Source organism: Gossypium hirsutum, chromosome D09 (genome assembly GCF_007990345.1).
Source record: "Gossypium hirsutum isolate 1008001.06 chromosome D09, Gossypium_hirsutum_v2.1, whole genome shotgun sequence".
Taxonomy (NCBI): domain Eukaryota; kingdom Viridiplantae; phylum Streptophyta; class Magnoliopsida; order Malvales; family Malvaceae; genus Gossypium; species Gossypium hirsutum.
In genome coordinates this window covers 38,866,750-38,883,701 of record NC_053445.1, presented here as the reverse complement: position 1 = coordinate 38,883,701, position 16,952 = coordinate 38,866,750, and the positions used below count along the sequence as shown (strand labels likewise).

General features: G+C 32.5%; 1 protein-coding gene across 1 annotated transcript; it reads left to right on the top strand.

Moving 5' to 3' along the window:
* Positions 1-1,503: 1,503 nt before the first annotated feature.
* Positions 1,504-12,358, top strand: LOC107901697 (ubiquitin carboxyl-terminal hydrolase 8). Its single transcript, XM_016827824.2, has 13 exons — positions 1,504-1,912; positions 2,347-2,601; positions 3,696-3,837; positions 4,459-4,518; positions 4,602-4,697; positions 5,656-6,003; positions 6,129-6,269; positions 6,387-6,557; positions 7,084-7,341; positions 7,448-7,596; positions 9,188-9,748; positions 10,667-10,940; positions 11,758-12,358. The coding sequence occupies exons 1-13, from the start codon at positions 1,791-1,793 to the stop codon at positions 11,869-11,871; spliced, it is 2,691 nt and encodes an 896-aa protein (XP_016683313.2). The 5' UTR covers positions 1,504-1,790; the 3' UTR covers positions 11,872-12,358.
* Positions 12,359-16,952: the final 4,594 nt, after the last annotated feature.

Below are 16,952 nucleotides of genomic sequence, written 5' to 3'. Positions count from 1 at the left end.
ATTTTCCCATTTTTTTTATGTTTGTTTGAAAGTGATCCCTGATTCATGTCGAGTTAAATTAAAGATTTCGTAAGCTCAATTTAAACCTGAATTTGGTTGTTTTGCATGTTATAATCGATCATATGCGATAAATTGTTATTGAATTGAAACTCTGAACTATGAATTGCATGTAAACATTCCGTATTTGTTTGTAGCACCTTATTGATCGGGTTTGGCAACCGGATCGAGTAATGGGTGTTATAGCTTATTATTTGCACGTCCAGTTTCAGCGAGAAGAGTAAAAGTGGATATGGGCACAAAATTTGTTTATATAGTTCAGAAAACTTTTCTACGTCTATGAAGCCTTACTTAGAGAGTAATCCACTATCAATTTGCAATAGAAGATGTGATTTAAGTTTAATTGACTTACCAAATTGTAATCTCATTCTTATACAACAACTAGATCACTTTTCCACTAAGACTTTTCCATTCAAAGATTACTTACAAATTGAACATGAATAATTTCTTTATAAAGTAATTGCACTGAAAATAATTCCTCACAAGAAATAGATGAATGCTCTCTCACTCAATCTTATATTATGAAAATAGACGAGCTTTATTTGTAATAAGTGTAAACGTTCTTCCTTTATAAAATGCTTTAAAAAGTCTTCAATAAAAAAACTAAATATGTTGAAGTATTGAAGGGATAGATTTTTAAAGAAACTGGATCTCTTTAATTAAGGGCATAAAGTCTTCAAAAAGATATCTTGCTTCAGTGATATTCAGCATGATCTGATCACTAATTTACTGCTTAAGATATTTGGATGAAAATAATACCAATAAATATAGCAAATTCCAAATTGTACAACTCCCTTGCATTTGAGATGGGAAGCTGCGAACAATTAGCAAAGTTTTAAATAATCGAACAAACTATCATTTAAATTACTATTTTTTGTTGAGTTTTTTTTTATATGATTTTTTGATGAAAAAATTAAATTTGTTTTAAGTGGTAAAGACTAAAGATAGATTAATGTAAGGTTTTTAATTCCAAGCTATAGTTTTTGGAATCTAATATCGGATTGGTGGAATTAGAATTTGATTTGAAATAAAAAGTTGGGTCGGTTAATCCATAAACGGATATGAACCAATTGAACCGACTAATAAGTTGATTATTTTTTTTTTGTTTTTATGATTTTTAATAGAATTGATCGAACTGATGAATTGATGTATGACTGATCCAATCATTGGTTCAATTTTAAAAAACTTAATCCAAAAGATCAAATAAAATAATCATATCGAAAAAAATTCTCCAAATTGTTTAATTATAAAAATATTAGAAGTTAATATTAAATTTAATAATAGAAATTAATTAGAAGTTAATATTAAATTTAATTAATATTGTAATTTATACAGTAAATAAAATTTAATAACAACTTATTCCATCACCAATCCGATCAAACTTACTGAAATGAATCTAGGCCTTGATTATTTATTTATTTATTAGTTTTTCAATTCATTTGTCCGAAAACTTATTTTCCAACATCAATCCATAAATAATGGAAAAAATAAACCCAAAAATATATGTTTTCCCCTCCTTGAATCCTCTTCACAAGAAGGGGAAAAAAAAAAACTCCACTTGTTTTGTTTGTTTCTTCCTTTATTTTGAGAAATCCGGCATTTTTTTCCCTCTCTGTTCTCTCAAAATATATAGCGAAAAGCAATAATGATGAGTACCCTTTTCTCTCTTCATTTGTAAGCTCTCCTTCGCTCTTTCTTTTCTTTTCTTTTCTTTCGTTCTTTCTCTTCCGGAAATGGTGGGTCTCCCTTCTGAGGATTCCTCAGATTCCACTCACCGAGTCGACTCAGACGACGATGGCAACAACAACAACATCAGTAACAACGATGACCAGCGAGTTTACTTTGTGCCCTTCAGGTCAGTTTCCTTTACAGCAAAACATTTCTTGAAATCTAAAATAACCCAACTTAAAAATTGATCCAATCACAATAAAAAAAAGGGTTTTTCTATTGTTGGGTATTGGGTATTAATGTAGTAGTCAATCTCGGGTAATGTGATTTGGAATGTTGATAAACATTTACTTTTTATGGTGTTCTTTAACGGGTAACTTTCTTAGTAACCAAAAAGATAATGTTTTCGATCCTTCATTTAGATTTGCTTCAATTGGGTTTTCGTTAAAATTTATAAGGATTTGCTTGGATTTCTTTTTTACGAACTGTTTGAAGTGAGATATCTACCTTTCAAAATTTTTAGTGTTGTATTTTAAGATTTTGACCTTTTTTTTTTATTTGATAATGTCTACACTCTACATTGGTTAAGAGTTGATTCATATTTATACTTTTCTCTTAAAGGTGGTGGAAGGATGCACAGGATTCAACTTCAAGCGAATCTGATTCGAAGAAGGGGATTTTGTATACGGCTACACCAGGAACCTCGTATGCGGGTCCCATGAAGTTAATCAACAACATTTTCAACTCAGATCTAGCTTTCAATTTAAAGAAGGAAGAGGACAGTTCTTTGCACAATGGTGAAAATGGAGAGGTTGGTGTTTCAGGAAGGGACTATGCATTGGTTCCTGGTGAAATGTGGTTGCAGGCTCTTAAGTGGTGAGTGTTTTAAGATTGATTTTTCAGTATAATCAGATCAGATACTGTAGCCTTTGATGTTAAATAGTTTGAATAGGTGGTTCTACTTATCTACTGTTCTTTGCATGCTTTTTGGTTCCTGCCTTGGGTGCATTGCATCTAAGAGTTTAAGCAATGGGTATTAATTGGATTGATAGGAATAAAGAGGAAAGAATGGAACTTGTATGAGGCAAGTGAATCAAAGTGAAGTGTGGATCTGCTTCAAATGTTCGGATTAGAGAAAAGTGATAATTTTAGCATATTCTAGTTTTTGATCCCAGTCTACCTTTAAAAAGATCCTTAAGTTCTCTGTTAAGTATAGTTTCTTCATTAAGTGAGCTATTTGCTTCCTCTTTAAGATCGTGGGAATGTCTCCATTGCTCCTTGAAACATAAGCACAGTAAGTCTATGGAAAACTAGGTCAACAATTCTTGACATGGGGAATTATCCTACTTTGGGATCTTTGCATCGCACCTCAATATATATTCTAGTACAATTCCTGCTTTCTTGACATGGAAAACTATGTGTGACCTTTTAAAACTGATTTTGCTTAAGATCTGCTTTCTGAACTTTTATGTCACTGTAGTCTTTATTAATCAGGGAAGCCCGCTAATATGGACTGAAAATTTATGACAAGCTTATTTCAGATGAAAACTGTAACTGCGCATATTCCACATCTTTTCTAAGATTGCTCCTTCATTGTAGCAAAATTAAACTTGTTAATCCTAGTTTTAGAAGAGTATGACCTCCTATATTAAGAATGATCTGTTTACTCTATTTGCGACAACAGTCAATTTATAATCAGCTTTTATGCATCATTTCCATTTTTTTTTGGATCTTTTACTTTGGGATATTTACATGGCTTATTCTTCCATTTCTGCTTTGCTTTTTATTCTCCTGTTATTTGCCACTGGTCGAATGAATTTTAGAATGAAAAGCAATGTGTATTTGACTTACTAAGATTTGATACCTGGAATTCTGTTCTAGCGCTTGATGAATCAATTCTATGTGGCCCTTAGAAACTAAAAAGAGTTTTTTAATATCTCTCAAGTTCTACTTTGTGCTGTTCCTTGCAGGCATAGCGATGCTAAAGTTGCAGCAAAAGGTGGAAAAAGCTTTTCAGCTGCTGAAGATGACATGGCGGATGTGTATCCCTTACATCTAAGACTTTCTATTCCAAGGGAAACAAATTCATTGGCAGTAAAAATTAGCAAAAAGGTAAGTTCATTTAAGTAACCCATTTTTCCACATTTGGTCTGTGACTCTGGTCTGGCCATAGATTTGTATAAGTCTAATTTTTAGTTTTAATGTTTCCACCAATCTTATTTGTAAAGTGGATATTGAGCATGATATTGATAGCATAAGACTAAAGGTCTATGTTCATTTTTCACTCTGGAGATGGGCTTAGTTTCTTCATTCCATGTTTGTTATAAAAAATGTTTAAAAAATAATTAGTTCTATTTTCATAGGACCAGTTGTGTTATTTATATAATTTTTCCAGTTAGAGGACTAAATGCATTTCTGATTTGAGTCCTTTGTTGTAATGTAACGACTTAGTTTGAAACTTTATTATTGACAGACAAATCGACTCCATATAAATTGAATTTTTGATTCATAACATTTTGCTTGCATCTTGGGATTTTAGATGTTCTTACAATTAAAGTGTTCTAGAATCATGCTATAGTTTACAGTTTTCTCACCTGTACTAAAAGATGTTTTCTCATTAGTTGTTATTTGGTTAAATTTTACGTGTTCTTGCATTTCTGAATCATTAGCCCTCATCCTTATTATTGAATGCCCTTGGTTCTGTGTGCCCACTTTATGTTTCACTTTTTACAGGACAATGCAGTGGAACTTTTCAGAAGAGCCTGCAAAATCTTTAGTATAGATTCTGAGCAGGTAATTTTCCTTATCTTTAGGGAGGATTTTTCTTTTTAGTTATTTTTCAATGAGATGGCTATCTATGTTTCTCTATTGCACAGTTACGCATTTGGGACTTTTCCTGGCCGACAGCTCTATATTTTGTGAATGAGAGAGATAGATTTCTCAAAGATTCTCAACGCCAATCAGATCAGGAGGTAAGAGGTATCTTTTTGGGTTTTAAATGAGATATTGGTTTACATCTACACGTTTATTTGATTCTGTTCACTCTCCCTCCAAGATGTCATCCTTAGTTTTTTAAAACTCACTCTTTTAACTATTGTGCTTGTCTGCAAGCATTGTTCTTAATAAGTTCATAATTGGCCTAACTACTCAAGCATATAGAATCTGACACTGTCTTCATGTTTAGTATAACATTTTGATGAAATTCATTTCTAATATGATTGTTATAAATAAAACTAAATACTAATTCATAAACGTTGAATCTGTTGTATGTTTCATGCTCCAGTGTTTGGCTAGTCAATAAAGAAAATTGGAAGAATCCTTTATTGATGTGATTAAAGATTACATGAGACTTTTTTTATGAAGTAAGATTACATGAGATTAATTGTGCCTTTTGAGACAAATCTTGACATTTGAATTTCCTTCAAGAGAGTTTCATGTTTCTTTTCCTTACAAGGGATGTTCTAATGCTTTCCTTTTCCCATTTGATTGATTCTTTTTATGGTACAATTTAAGCCACTTGTCATGTATCAATTATTCCTACCATATACTATTGTTTTTTCATTGATTGCTTTATTATACTAAAATTTCTAGCAATTATGTCTCACCAAATTTGAGCCCCCAAAAGGTCAAATTCTGTGGCAATAAATAATCTTATGTAACCTTAAAAGGATATTTTATATACTTGAGGTAATTTTTACTATGACTCAAATTTTAAAATAAGGGGATGAATCTGAAGATGATGCCAGCTGTGAGTAGGAAGCAATGTGTGGCAGAGTGTCAACCAGTATTGACTCTATGGGCAAACTGATTTTCATCTTCATTTTAATATACTGCTCTCTTCTGCTGTCTTGTTGATCAGATCAATGACAAATCATTTGTTGTAGTTTTGATGCATGCCCATAACGGTTTGTTACGTTTGTTTATCTGTAGATTCTCCTGGAGTTGCAAGTCTATGGGTTGTCAGATTCCATGAAATGCAGGGAGGGGAGAAAAGATGAAATGTTAGGACATCCAGCAAATTGCTCTTCTGGTGCTCCAGTCTTGTCAAATGGTTGCAATGGCACTGCAAATTCCAATTTTGGCAGCACAAATGCTTCAATATTCTGTGGACGATCTGGAGAAGCTGGTTCTTTGGGATTAACTGGATTACAAAATCTCGGGAACACTTGTTTCATGAACAGTGCCATTCAGTGCTTGGCTCATACACCAAAGGTGGTTGATTATTTTCTTGGAGATTATACTAGAGAAATAAATCCCGACAATCCTTTGGGAATGAAAGTACGTTATATTTACATCAGTCCCTCTGCTTTCATGTTTCATTACATTTATTATAGGTTTCAGAATAGTTTGAAGTTTGAACTGTTCTTAGTTGTATGCATCCATAAAGCATGCGAATTTTTCAGGGTGAGATTGCTTCAGCCTTCGGGGATCTGTTGAGGAAGTTATGGGCCCCTGGAGCAACCCCTGTGGCACCGAGAACATTTAAGTCAAAGCTTGCTCGTTTTGCTCCTCAGTTTAGTGGCTTCAATCAGCATGATTCTCAAGTCGGTGAACGTTTTCTTGATCTCAATAGTTGAGTTTTGTTTTCCCTTTGGTGGGTGATTGTAATGTGATAATATTCCATGTTTTTCTTTATTAATTTGATGTGCCTTTTATCTTAGGAACTTCTTGCATTTTTGTTGGATGGACTTCATGAGGATCTCAACCGTGTGAAAAGTAAGCCTTATGTTGAAATGAAGGACAGCGAAGGTCGCCAAGATGAAGAAGTAGCTGATGAATATTGGCAAAATCACATCGCTCGCAATGATTCTATCATCGTTGATGTGTGCCAAGTAATTTTTCCCCCTCTGATTTGACTTTGTTCTGAGTACTCATTTAAAGGTTCCATCAGTATTGTTCACATAGTAATCACTTTCATTTTCCGTTGGTTGTTATTTAATTTCCATTCTTTTGAACTTCTAACTTCTAAAGATATTCATTACTTGTGTAAGTTGTATATGGCATTGGTCCCCACCAGGGGGTGGGGGGGGGGTGGGGCGGAAGTAATGGATAGTATAAAATTCCTTTTCTTTTGGAGGAGGGGGACACGGTGATAGCATTTTGGAAGATTCACTATTCATTTTTGCTTAAATGTTTCATTATAGAATTATAATAATGTTGCTTGTAGATTGAATCAATTATTCATTTATACCATAGTTAATTTTGTTTACTTAATCAAATACCTCAGGCAAGTTGGATCTAATTTTGTTACGATCTTAAGTAACACTATGTATTCCAGTATAAAAGTAGGTGGTGTTTGCTTTATTTGTTTGCATGTTTGTTATTCCACTTAATTGGTCAAGATCATATTCATTGCAGGGTCAGTATAAATCAACTTTAGTTTGTCCACAATGCAAAAAGGTTTCTGTAACGTTTGATCCATTCATGTACCTGTCACTACCTCTACCATCAACAACTTCGCGAACAATGACTGTAACTGTCATCAGTACTGATGGAACCTTTCAACCATCTCCATTTACAATTACTGTCCCAAAGAGTGGGAAACTTGAAGACCTTATACAGGCTCTCAGTGTTGCTTGTTCTTTGGGGGCTGATGAGACCCTTCTGGTGGCAGAGGTATATTACATTCTTTACAACATTTGCATTTGTTGGATTATTTACTAATATTGTTTTTATGCTTATAAATGTTTAATTAATCTGTAAGCATTAACTTATATTGCAGATATACAACCACCGAATTATACGTTATCTTGAAGAGCTTTCTGATTCGTTATCCTTGATTAGAGACGATGACACGCTGGTTGCTTATCGATTAAATAAAGACATTGAGAAAGCTCCTTTAGTTGTGTTTATGCATCAGCAGATGGAGGAGTAAGTTCGTTTAATTCCTGCTTGACTGTTTTCAGCACTCAACATCAATGTTGTCAAGAGTGCTAGGTGCACTCGAGGCGCTAAGACCTCTATATAGCCTGAGGTGCAAGGCACAAAAAAAGCACTCACCCAAGTAAACTGAGGCACAAGCATATAAATATAAATATATAAGTAAAATGTATATAAAAACATATGTAACTAATACATATAATTGATAAGTATTAATCAGTAAAAGAAAGATAAATTTTAATATAGTTCAATTTATAAATTCAAAACATTGTTCTATAGTTTAAGTTGAATAATTTACTTGAATGTATTGTAAAATAAAACACCATAAGAATGAAATTAAATATATCATCAGAAACTAGCTCTAAATTTCCTTCATCTTCTCTTAAAAGTTTTAACTTTTAAGAGTTAACTAGGATTTTATATAATAAAATTAGGTCAATAATTAATTTAAAAAAAGTCATTTATTATACTTTTCTTTTAAAAGTCAAAATGAAAAACAAAAAGGGGGAATGGAATGGCTCTTTAGTGAGGCATGCTTCTTTTGCGCCTGGGTTTGCAACAAAGGCGCCCGAAAAGCACACCAGGAGCTTGCCTGATTGAAGTTGCCTCGCCTTGAGGTGGCTGAGGTGGTAATTGCCATTTGCACTGTGCCTTAGCGCCTAGGTGCTCGCCTTGACATCACTGCTCAACATCCCATTCCCACCCTCTTCAGGATTTAGATTTGACTTTTATATGTTTGCATCTCTTGTTTTACTTTGCTAAAAGAATATTCTAGTTCATGTAAATTGAAAATAAGTAGTTTGGGTTATATATGACTACCAAATTTTGCTATTCCTAGTCTATATTTTGTATTTACAAGTGCTTGTTACTGAAGGCGCATGTTTGAGCCAAAACATGTTAGTAAAGTTGTCCTATAGTTGCATCTTTGTATTGGTACTCAGAATTCTTGCATCTCTTTATGGTATTATCAAGTTTAATGGCTTTATAAAGTTGTTTACCGATCATTTATTGTAGATTTGATAGAATACAATTCATTTCATATTATTTAAACCTTACTGCTTGCTTCGTAAGGACACACATTTTGAGATTGCTTGATGGATCCTATGGGTAAGACAACTAAGGTCTGGCTCAATCAATGCTTGAACTTAATAGCAGAAACTGATGATATATGTATACATATACATATATGTATGTATATATATCAAATGAATTATTTTGTAAGCTCTAGTTTTTACCTATCTATGTTACTTGGAAAAGAAACATGGGTTTTAACATGTTGAGCATTAAGCTCTCACATGGTGTTTTACCTTCTAAAGATATAAAACTCTCACATGGATTGTACTGTTTTTCCTGTTTCTTCTTGTTCGTTTTCCTTTTCCTTTCTCCACTTGCTGATAACCCCTATGATTGGCTAGATATATTTTAATTAAATGTTACTTGTTTTCTTTTGACTCAAAAAATTATCTTTGTTGTTCACCCACCTACTGCTGCACAACAAATACTTTGGGTTTGTTTAAAGAATATCAGTTAGTTTGGTTGGTGTATCCTTATAACCTAAGGTTTTTGAATTTCATATTTTTAGGCAGTGTATGCTTGGGAAACTGACTTCAAGTTGGAAAACATTTGGAATTCCTCTTGTAGCAAGGCTTTCTAATGTTGAAACTGGATCTGACATCCATGGTCTATATCTCAAATTACTAAATTCATTTCAGACACAGGCTGAAGATGTCTTAGAAGACCATGATACCTCTGAGAGTACTGCAGTTGAAGACATTTCTCTGAAAGAGCATGATGCATCATCTCCGATTTCAAACGGCATTGAAAAGCCTCCCGATGCAAATGGGGTTTCTGCACTCTCAGAGGCTGAATTACAACTTTACATAACAGATGACAAGGGAATAGTCAAGGAATCCCAGATACTTATGGCTGAAGCAGTACCAGCTGCTGGCATGTCTAGAAGGTTACATGTGCTCGTTCCTTGGCCAGAAAAATATGTTAAGCAGTATGATACACAGCTTCTTGGCTCTTTACCGCAGATTTTTAAGTCCTGCTTTTTTGCTAAGCGACCTCAGGAATCTGTTTCTCTTTATAAATGTCTTCAAGCATTCTTAATGGAGGAGCCACTTGGACCAGAAGATATGTGGTTAGTGTCTAAATTTTCACTTTTGTAACTTTGCTTAAGAAATATTTTGAATCTTAAAGTAACTAGAATGTGTTCCTTATTTGGGAGGATTAACTTTTATCAGCAAGTTGAATATTATTTTGCTGATTATTTTGATCCTAGCAATGTTTCCTTGTCTTTGCTTTGCATTGTGATAGAAAACTTTGTCTACAGGTGTTTCCTATTTGGAAGATGCAATGTCCTTGTATGAACTAATAGCTCATCATTACTATTCTATTTGTTAAGAGGTCCCTTGATTTAGGATTTAATATATATCTGCTTAGACTCTATGTTCCGCATCTGTTTTTCAAAGCTATAGACCTCTAGTAGGCTTGCTTAACCAGTCGATGCATTTTTTTGCAGATCAAAAGAAAAAAAATGTCATTCTGTTTTTAATGCGTGAGATACAGTTTTTAAAATCTATTTGTTTCTTGAATTGACACAATCTCTCCAAGCCTCGATTAGTTGTTTATATGAGTACTTGAAACATTAGCCTACTATATATATCAATGCATGCATGTATATTAGGAAGGGTTAATATTATATTTGGTACTTGAGTTTGGCTTTAATTTTCAATTTAGTACTTGAGTTTTCTTGTCCCAATTTGGTACCGGAGGCCGAGTTTTCCATTTTGATACTTGAGTTTTTTATCCCAGTTAAATACCTGAGTGTGGCTTCAATATTCAATTTGGTATCTAAGCTTTTTTCCTTTCAATTAAGCACCTGTATTTTGTACTAGTACACATGGGTCAAACATTCATCGGGCCATATGATGCTTTTTGGTCTGGGTACCAAATGTTGAAGCCAAACTTAGGTACCAAATGGTTTATTAACCCTTCGCGTGGAGGCTTTGGTGGTCATTGTCTATCTAATGTCTGGTCTTGTTTAATGTGATTTTAGGTACTGTCCACGCTGCAAAGAGCACCGTCAAGCCAGTAAAAAGTTGGATCTTTGGAGGCTGCCTGAGATTGTGGTTATTCATTTAAAACGATTTTCTTATAATCGATTCCTGAAAAACAAGCTGGAGACATATGTTGACTTCCCCATTGACAATCTTGATTTGTCAAATTATATTGGCTCTAGGAATGGCGAGTTATCTAATCGTTACATGCTTTATGCTGTCAGTAACCACTATGGAAGCATGGGAGGTGGTCATTATACTGCATTTGTCCATGTAAGTGATGAAATAAGCTGGAATCTGATTTTTGTTTCCATAGAATAAAAAAGGGCAAAAAGCTTTTTATTGGCTTTTTTAATTAATAAATTAATTTCATATTATCATATTAGCATGTGCCATCATGAACTGTAGGTTTGTTCATGTGGAAAGAACAAAACACACTCACACTAACACCCCTAGAGTTGCTGTAAACGTCAAACCTGTTTCAGTAAATTCGAAACCATGGTGGTCAGTCTCAACATTGGTCAGGGTAGGGGAACCTTTTGAAATAGTGCATGGATATTGCTCTGTACCAAAGGCATAGTGCCTTAATCTTTTAACCTTATGATCTGATAGCAAAATTTCAGGTGGACGATTAAACTAATTAGTTTAGCATTCTTGAGCTTAGCTTATTTACTTCTTTGTAGTTATCTCAATTCGGCACATATTAATGGAGGACTTCATTCGTGAAGTTAATCCTGAGTACAACATCTTTCAAGTTTCAGAACGTGCTTCTTGCACTTCTCAAGCCCCAGACCCTCCCCCAGTCCCCCTAAATGTTGTCCAAAATTTTGACATTGGATTGTATGATGCAGGCTTGTATCAGAAGAGGATGCACATGTATAAATACCAATATATTATGATGATGCTACTGATCAATTTGTTTAGCATGAAATATAGAAGTATTCAAACCCAGGAATTAGCTCATTTAATTTATGTGGTCACCCTTCTAGGATTCAAATCTAAGAAATATAAATTCCCCTTCTCATTCGAAAGATTTGTGATTGCATGTTGGCATTGCTAGAATAATCTAAATTTTGTTTTTGTGATGTAGCATGGGGGTGGACAATGGTATGAGTTCGATGATAGCCATGTTTTTCCCATCAGCCTGGAGAAGATAAAGACATCTGCTGCTTATCTTCTTTTCTACAGAAGAGTTGTAGAATAAAAACATCCGAGACATCATTTACCGAGTAAACAATTTCAAGCCAGGTATTATTTGTTGGTGAGTATATCAAAGTTCATGCTGCCTTACAAATTATCAACTAAATCTCAAAAGAGTAGCATGCTTTCATGTTTGGCACTGTTTAAGCCTAAGTTGATAGCAGCCAGTGTTACAAAGGAAGGGGAATGATAATCTTAGAGTTGATGCCATTGATGATTGTAACATAGTAGCAAGAAAGAGGTGAGAGTGATCGAAGAAGGGGATCTTTTCTTTTTCCTTTTTTACCCCCTTTTATACCTATAATCATTTGTGAAATGAAGTGTCTAGCCTTATCTTCTTCTTCCTCCTTTTTTTTTTCTTTTATAATATTGTGAAAGGTTTAACAAATGTTGTTGGTTTTAATCCATGAAAGCGTAGTTTTTGTTTACCGTTATTAATGTACAATTGTTGATTGAACACTGAATTAATTGATTGATAGCTAATTCATGAATTTCCATTTTGTCCAAAATGTGATTTCATAACCCATTGCCTGTATGCTTCGCTTATAATCTAAATGACATCTTGATGCCTGCATGCATACATGCTCAAATTCAGATTTACATAGGGATTGCCTTGAATTTTGATGTGAAGACAGAATGAAGTAAATTCTCAGGGAAAAATGTCTGTTTTTGTTTATAATGTAGGATAAGAAGGAAGATGCTATGTGTTTTTTTATTTCAGAGTTCTACCAGTAATGGTGGGCCACAGTTCTTTTCCCATTTTGGTGTAAGATGTGACCAGACTCTCTTCGATAGTACCATGGCAGCCATGAAATGAGCCCGGTTAAATTCCAGGACCACTATCCCTTGGTTCACATTTTGGTCAGGTCATGTCGGGTCCCTATCGCAGCCCCTGTGGTTCTCATTATTCACCCTCTTTAGCCCAATTGCCTTTTCTCCCATAAAAACCAAAGTTTCAAGCTTTGATGCCTCTATTCCCTACATGGATTTAAATGAATAACTTAAGCTCGTATCATCCCTTGTTTATCTACTAGCATTGCTTTAAATAATTTTCTTGTTCTTTATTCTTAACGTTACCTACATGTTAATGAAATTACGTGATCCATCATCGTTGCTAATGATGTTATATTCAGTACAAAAATCCAAAGACGTGATATTGATCCTTTTTTTTTTAACCTTAAAATGGATATGCATATAGGGTAACCCTGTCATAAAATAATTTGATCAAAACAAGACCAGAGGGGGGGGCATCATTTAATAATGTGGGTGAGATTTGGTTTCTGGTTTTTGCATCAAAAATAAGATGAACAAACAGCCACCACACGAATTCCTTCCATCTTTTTGTGTTGATAGGAGGAAAGTTTTATATATTTGCAATGAAGGGAGTTGATATTGTTCAACCATACTCTGAAATGGATTGCTATCATTTCCATGGATTTTTTATATATCCATAACCATTCTATCTCATCCCTTTTTATTGTACATTTGACCCATCGGTCGATCCTGTTTTTGGATCAAGCTTGAGTCTAGATATTAGATTATTCAATAGGCTCGTTTTATTTATAATTAAATTTAAAGAAAATATTTTATTATTATTCTTAAGCGGTAAGATGAGCCATTTTGACAGGGCAGGATAGCACCTCTATTTGACACAGAAGAATAAATTATAAATACCTCATTTAAATATATAAAGTGTTGATGCGAAGATGAACAAGGGAAGAGAAGGGGAGCAGTTCACCCTTGTCGTAAAGAAAGAGGGTAGAATGGTAGATAGGTCTGCTTAGGCCCTCCCTCATAGGTTTGGAGGTTACTAATAGGAGATTTAGTCGTGGAGTGCGTATGGTGGGGCCTATACTATTCTATCCAATCTTGCTTAAATGGATCCCAAGAATGTTGGCATGTAGAGATGTGGGTGCCCGGAGGAGTGGGTAGCGTCTTTTGGAATGAATGATCAGAGCCCTTCCGGGGAAACGAGAGGTAGAGCTTAAACACATCCTGGGCAATGAATAACGAAGTGTCACTCGCAAGCTTGCGCTTCTCTAATAACTATATTCAAACTAACACAAAATGTGTCTTGAAACCCCAGTGTTGGAAATGGATGGGGTTGCTGGCATTTCACCATCCCTAATTAATGTTACCCTTTATATTTTGGCTGACCACTACAAGCTTATCAATCTTTGATTCGTCAACGCGAGTGTGTTTTTGAATTACTTTTTTCTATTTTTAATATTTCATAAATAGAATTAAAAATTTATATTCAATAATAACAATATAAAAACATGAGAAATAAATTCCATAACAAAATTGATATTTAAAAACTGTCTAAACAAAAGAATATGTTTTAGTTCAACCATCATCAATTTATTTCAAATTTACCAGCCTTAATTTCAAATTTTCAATTTTACAAAAAAAAAAATTTAGTGAAAATAAATGAAAAAAACTTTTAATTTTTTTTCTTTTACATGTTTTTATTTTCATTTTCAAAAATTAAAAATTTCAATTTTATTTAATGTTTTTTATTTTCAAGAAAACAAAAATGAAAAAAAAAAAACCTTCTATTTTTTATTCCAATTGGAACCTATTTTTTAAGGGGTGAGTCTTTGGTACATTAGTAGTTTATTTCTTTTATTTCACAATCAACCTTAAAATATTGACATGTGTCTCTTTTTAAAAATATTTATTTTTTAATATTTTACTATATTTTTATAAGATATTTGTCAATCCCCTAACTCTACTTGTGGGGTCTAAAAACTCCAATTACAATGTACCAAATAAATTCCTCTTTTTAGTGGTTCATTGAGTTTCTAATTTTATATATGATGTGAAATCAAAGAAGTATCTCTTATTTCTAATTGAATCAATTTAATTGATCAAAATTTTGAAATTTAGGATCGACACACTAACAAAATTGATTTCATTTAAAACTTAATATTTTAAATAAATTAAAAATAAATTCTAAATTTATAGTGAATTTTACTTTTTTTCTTTAATAAACTCATTATAGGTTCTAATCGTATTTTTTTTACACAATGTCTAAAACTATTCATAGTACCTCCCCAACCCATCAATAAGCACACACGAACTCACATCCTCTTACATTAACAATAATGCTCATACCAGACTACTCATCACTTTCAAAGTTTCTGGGACTTCGATTGTCTACTTGCTCATCCCCAATGACTAAAAAACTTACAGCTAATTGAAAAGGTTGAATTACTTTGTAAAAGATGAGACTTAGGACAAAAGAAAGTACCAAATAATGGAAATTTGAAAAAGGTAAGAAGAGTGTATAATATGAATATATACTTTTTCATTTGTTTAAAATTTTGTTTTTTAGATGAATTAAATCTGTAAAATGAGAATTAAAAAAGAAAAAGAATTAAACTGCTCACAAAGGAAAAAAAAATGGGGACTTGATGTGCGCTTTAACCTAAATTTTTGTTTAACAGTGAGTACAAATCGATAATATTAATTAGTGATCATTTTATAATAAATTAAAGTTGGGTGACCTAAACCACACATAAGTGACTATTTTTATATTTTACCCTTAAAATTTTTAACTAAAAAAATTCAAATTAATAAAAAAAATATAATTATAAATTTTGGAAAGCTTGAATTAGCAGTTTAGAAAGTGGAGTGGGAGTGCAGCGTCTCTGATTTCTCAAACCAAATTTGTACAAATCATGATTTTGTATGTGATTTTTAATTTGAATTTAAGAAATTAATAATTATAGTTCATAAATTTGTGTAATATTTTATTTGCTTTTTTAATGTATTATGTGATATCATATATATATATATATATTATCTCAACATATCTTATATAATTTATGATAATTATATAATATTAATATTAAATTATTTAATATAATTAAAATTATTTTTATAAATTAATTATTTAAACCGGAGTAAGAATATCTACTATTACTATCTGATATATAGTTTTTTTTTTCTTTTTTCTAATTTAGAATTTGGACATCCATTTTAAGATATATTTTGTACTGATATTAGAAATGGAGATAATGCATGACGTTGGGTTTTTTTTTTGGAAAAATTATATAAAAAATGACCAATTTGCTATTAGTGGAAGTTAGTGTTACTTGACCTACCGGTGGCACCATCTCTTTTTTACCCTTGATCATTACTCATTCATCAATTTTTTTTAAAAAAAAGATTATATAGGTGTCGTTATTGTGTCAGGTGGCACATGTATGTATTTTTTTTGAAATACTTGTGAAAAATATAAATATTCACGGTGGAGAAAAAAATATTTTTTTAATGGGTGTTGTCGGTCTGACAGGCAGCACCGGTCCAACTTTTTTTGAAAAATATGAAAAAAGTTTTTTTTTTGTTGGTCATTGATGCATCAAGTGACAACTGTGAGAATTTTTTTTTAAAGTGAAACAAAAAAAAAGGTTGAAAAGAAACCGTTAAAATAGAAAAAAATCGAAAAAAGAATAAAGGAGAAAGTCTGTGATCGATGCTTGCTTCATAGGTAGCTCTTGTCTTCTTAACTTGCCAATGCCACCATTAGTGGATTGAAAAACTCAGTAAAGGACAACTAAATAATATTTGTGTTTAGTTTTCATTTTCTAAATTTTTCAATCCACTAGTGGTGGCATCAATAAGTCAAGAATAGAGCCACCTATAAAACAAGCATCGGTCATAGGCTCTCTTCTTTATTTTATTTTTTTGGGTTTTTTTATTTATATTTCAATTGTTTCTTTTCATTTTTTTTTGTTTCACTTGCTTTTTTTTAAAAAAAATTGACCGGTGCTACCTGACACATCAGCAACACTCATTAAAAAAACATTTTTTTCTTTTTTTTATCTATTATGGATACCTATATTTTTCACAAGTATCTTAAAAAATATATACGAGATTTTTTTTTTAAAATCTAATGATTGAGTGATGATTAAGAGAAAATGGTACCGCCAATGTATCAGATAACACCATAAATGAGTCATTTTCATATATAAAATATCTTTCATATTAATTTTGTAATTAATTAATATTTTTAGATTATTTATATAAAAAAACCTGATGTTTTGGCAAGCGAGAAAATAAGGTTATGTCACTACTGAC

What these genes read in the sequence shown, in the direction of transcription:
- LOC107901697 (XM_016827824.2), top strand. Translation starts at nt 1,791, where the DNA reads ATGGTGGGTCTCCCTTCTGAGGATTCCTCAGATTCCACTCACCGAGTC. An exon ending in TGGTTGCAGGCTCTTAAGTG is followed by an intron (nt 2,602 to 3,695) that starts GTGAGTGTTTTA and finishes TGTTCCTTGCAG; the next exon opens with GCATAGCGATGCTAAAGTTG. An exon ending in TCATCGTTGATGTGTGCCAA is followed by an intron (nt 6,558 to 7,083) that starts GTAATTTTTCCC and finishes TATTCATTGCAG; the next exon opens with GGTCAGTATAAATCAACTTT.